Source organism: Cyprinodon tularosa, unplaced genomic scaffold (genome assembly GCF_016077235.1).
Source record: "Cyprinodon tularosa strain WSP-4 unplaced genomic scaffold, ASM1607723v1 ctg389, whole genome shotgun sequence".
Classification (NCBI taxonomy): domain Eukaryota; kingdom Metazoa; phylum Chordata; class Actinopteri; order Cyprinodontiformes; family Cyprinodontidae; genus Cyprinodon; species Cyprinodon tularosa.
In genome coordinates this window covers 74,662-82,319 of record NW_024039106.1, presented here as the reverse complement: position 1 = coordinate 82,319, position 7,658 = coordinate 74,662, and the positions used below count along the sequence as shown (strand labels likewise).

The 7,658-nt window shown below is 37.9% G+C and overlaps 1 protein-coding gene and 1 long non-coding RNA gene across 2 annotated transcripts; both read right to left on the bottom strand.

The window, feature by feature from the left end:
- Positions 1-1,253: 1,253 nt before the first annotated feature.
- Positions 1,254-2,685, bottom strand: LOC119791416. The gene is made up of 3 exons (XR_005281855.1): positions 1,834-2,685; positions 1,638-1,750; positions 1,254-1,565 (listed from the first exon to the last, which is right to left on the bottom strand). It is a non-coding gene; the product is annotated as an uncharacterized LOC119791416 (long non-coding RNA).
- Positions 2,686-2,821: 136 nt separating this feature from the next.
- On the bottom strand, positions 2,822-5,040 carry LOC119791415 (piggyBac transposable element-derived protein 1-like). Its single transcript, XM_038297485.1, has 3 exons — positions 4,584-5,040; positions 3,642-4,475; positions 2,822-2,877 (listed from the first exon to the last, which is right to left on the bottom strand). The coding sequence occupies exons 1-3, from the start codon at positions 4,774-4,776 to the stop codon at positions 2,822-2,824; spliced, it is 1,083 nt and encodes a 360-aa protein (XP_038153413.1). The 5' UTR covers positions 4,777-5,040.
- Positions 5,041-7,658: the final 2,618 nt, after the last annotated feature.

Below are 7,658 nucleotides of genomic sequence, written 5' to 3'. Positions count from 1 at the left end.
CTGCGTTTCACACTGGTGACCTGTGCAGCCACTTTAAGAGGCTAATGCTTTGCTCTCTAACCACCAGACCACCATATAATACACTGTAAAAAAAAAACGGCCTCATTTTACGGTAAAAAACTGTCAGCTGAGTTGCCAGAAGTTTACCGTCTTTATACGGTAAAATTCTGGCAACCAAAACTGCCAGTTTTTTACCGTATTTCTAAAATACGGTAAAAAAACTGGCAGCTTTGGTTGCCAGAATTTTACCATATTTTAGAAATACGGTAAAAAACTGGCAGCTTTGGTTGCCAGAATTTTACCGTATTTCTAAAATACGGTAAAATTCTGGCAACCACAGCTGCCAGTTTTTTACCGTATTTGCTAAATGCAGGATTTTACCGTATTTTTAATATACGGTAAAATTCTGGCAACCACAGCTGCCAGTTTTTTACCGTATTTGCTAAATGCAGGATTTCACCGTATTTTTAAAATACGGTAAAATTCTGGCAACCACAGCTGCCAGTTTTTTACCGTATTTGCTAAATGCAGGATTTTACCGTATTTTTAATATACGGTAAAATTCTGGCAACCACAGCTGCCAGTTTTTTACCGTATTTGCTAAATGCAGGATTTTACCGTATTTTTAAAATACGGTAAAATTCTGGCAACCACAGCTGCCAGTTTTTTACCGTATTTGCTAAATGCAGGATTTTACCGTATTTTTAAAATACGGTAAAATTCTGGCAACCACAGCTGCCAGTTTTTTACCGTATTTGCTAAATGCAGGATTTTACCGTATTTTTAATATACGGTAAAATTCTGGCAACCACAGCTGCCAGTTTTTTACCGTATTTGCTAAATGCAGGATTTTACCGTATTTTTAATATACGGTAAAATTCTGGCAACCACAGCTGCCAGTTTATTACCGTATTTTGTAAATGCAGGATTCTACCGTATTTTTAAAATACGGTAAAATACCGTACTTCCTAAAATATTTAAAAAAAATAAAATGTGGTTTTGCCGTAGTAAATACGGTCATGCTGACTGAGGCATAATATCTCCATGAGTGAAAAACACATCCAGACTGGATGATATATTGACATTTTATTGTAAACCCTCCCCCCCAAAAAAAACTTATGGTAAATTACTGGTCTCTGTTCCTACCAGAATTTTACCATACAAATTATAGTACAACACACAAGGAAGTGTAACTTGTCAAGCATTTCTATACAGAAAGTTATAAAGAAAATAATTTCTAATTATACAAAAATACAGATTACGAGTAATCCACTTAAAGAAACAATTTCTATTTAAAAAGTCAAGTTAAAAAAAGAACTGATTCTATTTTCTGTCCAGTTTCCTCACGGTATTACTGAGATCTGGAAAACAGAAACAAAACAAACAGTATGTGTCCACATAAGAGATAACATATTGTAGAAGACAAAATGGTGATAAAAGGATTCTTGTTCTGGGTTGAGAGTCACAAGTCGCTGAGATCAGACGTTGCTCAGGATGGTTGTAGTCTTCCCAGTCACAGGTTGAAATTGAGACTCGCATGTTGTCAATCGGGTGTTTCCTCTCTGCTGGAAAACAAAAAGAAAAAGTTAGAAAGATGCACTACATGAACATCTTATTCGCTTAAATGTTTGTTTCACCTTTGTTGACTTGCATATGGACACAGGTACTTCAACCAGGTGGTGCGATCATTTCTGACTGAAAATTCAGTAGTTAAACCTTTGTTTGTTGTCAACAGGTGTGATCCTCTGGTCTGCAACCAGACAAAATACACAAACAAAAAACAAATAAAAACAAATATAACTGTTTTAGGCAATTTATGAAATAGATACTCACCATTTATCTGAGTCTCATGAAGGCCAATAGGTTGTCTTCAACCATTTATGTAAGTTACATTTCCTGCAAGCTAGCAGAAACAAAGCTGTAAATGTGAACACTTTTCATACAGGCAAACAAATTGATACAGCGGAGACAATTTATGCTAGGTTAGTTTTTCTCAGTCACTTTTGGTGCATTTCTCAAGTCATTGTTGGCATTTACAAAACAGTAAGCGCATTTCTCAAAACAATTTGTAGAAACAGGAAAAATAGCATTTGTTTGCTTTCAAAATCCTTAGTTCAGCTCTTAAAATTCTGTCTGTTAACATATCAGTGACTCAAAATAATAAGTTATAGTCTCTCTATGTACAGATAAGACAGTCAAATTGATTAGTCATGAGAAGAGACTACAAAAGGATCATTTACGCCAGTGTTTCTCAACCCTGCTCCTCACCACCCCCTGCTCTGCATGTTTTAGATGTGCCTCTACTCCAGAACAGCTGATTCAAATGATTGGATGACAATCAAGTACTGCAGAAGCTTGTTAATCATCCAGAGATACAATTCAGGTGTGTGGCAGAAGGGAAATACCTAAGCCTGCAGGACAGGGTGACGCTGAAGACCAGGATTGAGAAACACTGATTTACGCTTTTGCTATAATTTATTCATGGACCATGCCTTGGTGATTCAGAAAGAAAAAGACAGAAATGCAGAGAACAAAAAAAGTAGAAAAGGAGCCACAGGACAATCTCCTCAAGGAAAACTGTACAGTGCTGTAGAAATTACATTACATTTTAATTTCCATAGTCACTTTGTTCCTTAACTCCACTGAGGATCTTTTTTCCTCAGTGGGGTTAAGGAATGAACAGTAGGGTGGTAGGACCTCCATCAGCGTCATGTTGTGGGTCTCAGCCATGTCCTGATGTTGGACTGATGGAAACTGGCAGATGTCCTCAGCCTCTTCTGACTCTTCTTCTGCTTTCCTCCCAACTATTTCCTCCTCAGCCTCACTCCTCTTCTTCTCTCTGGCTGTTCACTCTGTCCAGATACTTGTTCATCAGTTCTCAGACATGTAACATTGTGTTGTGTTCTGACTATATAGAGCATAATGTTGCCAACTGATGGTTCACAAGATGCACCTCCAATCTGTTTCAGAAAACTGGTTGACCGTTGGTTGAGCTAATGGTTCATACACTGACCTGTTAGAGAAACTCAGGACTCACTTGGGAGCAATTTACCAATTCAGGACAGATTTAGAAAATAATAGAATATAAATTAATTAATATATGATTCACATTATGACAACTTTAAGACTTATGCATGTTAAGACTTACACAATGAACTGATGCTATTTTGGAAGTTGAGAATTCAACACAGACACGTTGTTGTCCTGTTGTCCTCATTTTCTGTATACACCCTTTATCCTCCGGGTCAGAATGACCCGTCTTCACTAAACCCCCAATATAAGCAGCTTAATTGAATTTTAAACACCAAATTCTATCTTGTATATTGTCACTCACCACAAAATGTGTGAATACTTGAGTTTTCCCTCTCCACTTGAATTTCTATAGCTTAAGAAAAAAAATGTGCAAAATGAGTTTCGAATGCATTTTTATTCATCACAGTGACTAATTTTCTTTTACTTTTCTCCAGTGAACAAGAGGATGTACAATACAAAAATATGAAAAATAACATAACCCATTCAACTAATTGGCACATGTAGGGCAGTATGCAAGTGCACAGTCTTTGCAGATATATTTCTTACACCTGCAGCACACAGTATGTGTTTTACAGTCTGAGGGCAGAACTGACATCTCTTCCTCTTACTTTGCTTAGCTGGGGAAGTGGCTGTGGTAGATGGATCCTCAGGTTGATCAGGAGCTGCTGCACTCTGAATAGCTTTCACAACTGCTGCTGAGGCTTCTGTGCGGGGGACATGCTTCCTTCTTTCAATGAGTGGAGTTACAAGTGCCTTTCCTAGCTGCTCCAGGAACACCCTCCTCTTGTTGTGCTTATGAGACATCCAGGTTGGGTTGATCTCTATCCAAATCACAAAGGCATTGTAGGAGGACACATCAATGATGTTGTGGAAGATGACCAGGGGCCAGCGGGCAGTCATTCTTCTGCAGCTATATGCTCCAATCACCTTATCTAGGTTGTCCACACCTCCTTTGTTTCGGTTGAATTCCAGGATAATGATTGGCTTCCTGTCCTCACGGTCACTAGTGTCGCCATCTTTGTGCAGTGTGCTCAGAAGAACTACATTCTTGTTTTTCTTTGGGAGGTAGGAAACTAGAGTGGTGGTGGGTGTGAAGGCAAACTTTGAGGAGAAGACCTCTCTCTCCTTTGACCCAAGCAGTGCAGGTGGGAGCTCAGGCTTGTTCTTTCGAACTGTACCAACCATGGTGATCTTCCTCTTCAGGAGCTGCTGTCCGAGTTCATAAGAGTTGAAGAAATTGTCACATGTCACATTGTGACCCCTCAGTCCCTCTGTCACATCAAGCACAACTCGCAACCCCTGGTTCTTCTCTGGGCATCCACTGGTTGACTTCCCAGTATAGACTTTCATTTTCCAAGCATAGCTTGATTCGGAAGCCACCCATGACTTGATCCCATATTTTGCTGGCTTGCTGGGCATATACTGCTGGAAAGGACAACAACCTTTGGACAAAAGACATTAGCATCAGTGATTAGTATCAGTGTCACAGAAAACAGTCAAAGAAATCAATAGTGAAAATCACTTTTATTACAAATATGAAAACAGATTACCTCTAAATGGAACCAGTTGCTCATCCACTGTTACATCAGGCTCTGGATTGTAGAGGTAGGGTAACTGCTCCACCCACTTGTCCCATACCTCTCTTATGGCTGCAAGTTTGTCTGTCATACATCTTGCTGGACTTGATTCACGGTCATCAAATCGCATCAGTCTTGAGTAGGTGTGAAAGAGTTTGAGTGGCATTGTGGCTCGGAAAATTGGCCTTCCACTCTCTGCTTACTTCTGCTACTGATTGATCTGAGACACAACTAAAACTTTGTAACATTTTATGGTTTGTAAATAACTCTGTGACCTTGATTTCAACTCCATTTGCCTCACGGGTCATTTTGACCTGAAGACCATCTTTGTACCTTTTTTTGTACAGCTTACATGGAAATGAGACTAAAAGCAACACTGAACTTTTTCTATTGTCTGGGCCAATCTAGGAAAAGTCTTAAAATCTCAAGTTAAAAATTACATTTAGGGGATTTTGGGGGGGGGGTTAACACAGTGGCGGGTCATTTTGACCCGAGGACAACAGGAGGGTTAACATATTTTGATCAAGACGATAAAAGCAAATTACAATTATAAAAGCATAGAAGTGTACATAACCAGCTACATGATGTACAAAAGCAAAACTTGCAAAACTAATTTTTTGATGTGCAGAAGTGACACAGTAATTTGAAGATTGAACAGGTAGTTTTAGGAATTTCAATTCTGTTCTGAGAGATGCACCCAAACTGAGAAAAGCTGTAAAATATTAATATTTAAATTCTCTTATTTTAAAATCCTTCAACTGTCATGGACCCAGTGACTTTAGTGCAAGTATTTTGGGGGTGAGAGTCAAGACGTCAAAGGAAAATATTAAATAATATCTCTGATGCCAAGCTTTATACTTCTAAGTATTACCAAAGTATTGAAACAAAAGCTAACATGTTCTTCAGAGATTTAACTTGCATGCATGAACATTTCACACTCAAAGTAATTCAAATTAATTATTGAACCAAACTTGGAAAAAGTTGCTTCTGCCATTAACAATAACTTTAAGCACATGTAGTCTAAAGTAGACCAGAAATATAATCTAAGCAGCCGTTCCTACAGAAACTTTAATGGAAGTGTTGCATCTGTGAAGATTAAATGTTCCGTATAGTAAAAATATATAGCTGCAGTGCATATACATAAACAGCATGGCTCAGAAACTACACATTTCTTTGTCAGTTGGTTAAAGTTAGCTAACTTCAGTTAAAACCGTGAAAGGGACTCACCTGTGATGTGTTGCCCTTCTCCTCCTGAACGTGCAAAAATAGCAGAAATTTGATTTCAAAGACAGTAGCAGCATCTTGACAAGGACCAGGCCTACTGGGCTCTCAGCACCCTAGTTAGCAACCTTAGTTAGCACAGTGACTTTACTGTGTTGAGTTCAGGACACCACTACAGGAACAGAGTTAAAAGAATCTTGCTGCTGACAATAAGTTTCTAAGGTATCTTTCTCCAAAAACTAAGACCGGCCCCCAAGCAGAGAAAGGAACAGCTATGTGGCCCTCGCAGGAAAAAGTTTGGGGACCCCTGCTCTAGACTATTCTCTACTAATAGCACAATATTTAAAACCAAGTGTGGGATTTGTGAAACTTCAATGATGGGTGACTTTACAACTTGTATGATTTTGGATAACACTAGAATTGTTCTTTATTGAAGTTTCACAAATCAGATAAAGGTTTTACAAACCCCACACTTGGTTTTAAATATTCTGATATGAGTTGAGAATAATCTAGTCCAGATTTGAAGAGTCTAGGTGTTGTAGTTTTTTAGCTAGAGTAAATTAAAGATGCTGATTGTAGTGAAAAATTAGGTGGAATTGCCCTTTAGCCATTTCCCAAATTGGAAGCAGCAATTGGAAACCAACTTCAGCTTCATTCAAGCAAGAGGGGCTAACATACAGTTCTCTTAATGTTAATGATCAAATACTCTCATAAGTGATGGTGGCGTTGGCTGTAGGAGTTTGCTTTGCAATCGGTGGATCGCCAGATCGATGCCTGGTCTACTGCTGAGATTTCAGTTTGGTGTATTAAAGGCATTATTAAAAAAGAAACCAGAATATCACACCAGCATTCTGTTCTTTGTAAAAAATTCTTTTGCAGTCTTGTTTACGCTTTTACATTGTAGATCTAAACATCAGCAAAATTTGTAATTTTGGCTGATTGCTACTGTTAAGTTTAGGGTAATTAACTGCTGGCAATATTACAATTTTTTAAGAACTTTACAATTACTTATATTTTTACACTATATTTCTGTATTTTCTACATTCGTGACTGTCACAATTATTTAGGATATATATTTATTCAGTTATGATAATGCCATGTATTTTCTACGGCAGTATAATGCTGTGAATATTCTGGTCAGTAACTGCTGGCATTTTACAATTTTTTACCGTAAATTTACTGACTTTCTTTGCAGTTTCGACTTACGGTAGTTCCATGTAATTTCTACGGTAATGCAATGTTTTTGGATACGACGGTCAAAAACTGTTGGTCTTTTACCATTTCTTACCGTAAATTTACTGACTTTCTTTGCAGTTTCGACTTACGGTAGTTCCATGTAATTTCTACGGTAATGCAATGTTTTTGGATACGACGGTCAAAAACTGTTGGTCTTTTACCATTTCTTACCGTAAATTTACTGACTTTCTTTGCAGTTTCGACTTACGGTAGTTCCATGTAATTTCTACGGTAATGCAATGTTTTTGGATACGACGGTCAAAAACTGTTGGTCTTTTACCATTTCTTACCGTAAATTTACTGACTTTCTTTGCAGTTTCGACTTACGGTAGTTCCATGTAATTTCTACGGTAATGCAATGTTTTTGGATACGACGGTCAAAAACTGTTGGTCTTTTACCATTTCTTACCGTAAATTTACTGACTTTCTTTGCAGTTTCGACTTACGGTAGTTCCATGTAATTCTACGGTAATGCAACGTTTTTGGGTACGACGGTCAAAAACTGTTGGTCTTTTACCATTTCTTACCGTAAATTTACTGACTTTCTTTGCAGTTTCGACTTACGGTAGTTCCATGTAATTTCTACGGTAA

What these genes read in the sequence shown, in the direction of transcription:
- LOC119791415 (XM_038297485.1), bottom strand. Translation starts at nt 4,776, where the DNA reads ATGCCACTCAAACTCTTTCACACCTACTCAAGACTGATGCGATTTGAT. An exon ending in GCAACTGGTTCCATTTAGAG is followed by an intron (nt 4,476 to 4,583) that starts GTAATCTGTTTT and finishes TTTTGTCCAAAG; the next exon opens with GTTGTTGTCCTTTCCAGCAG. An exon ending in CACTTCCCCAGCTAAGCAAA is followed by an intron (nt 2,878 to 3,641) that starts GTAAGAGGAAGA and finishes TACATGTCTGAG; the next exon opens with AACTGATGAACAAGTATCTG.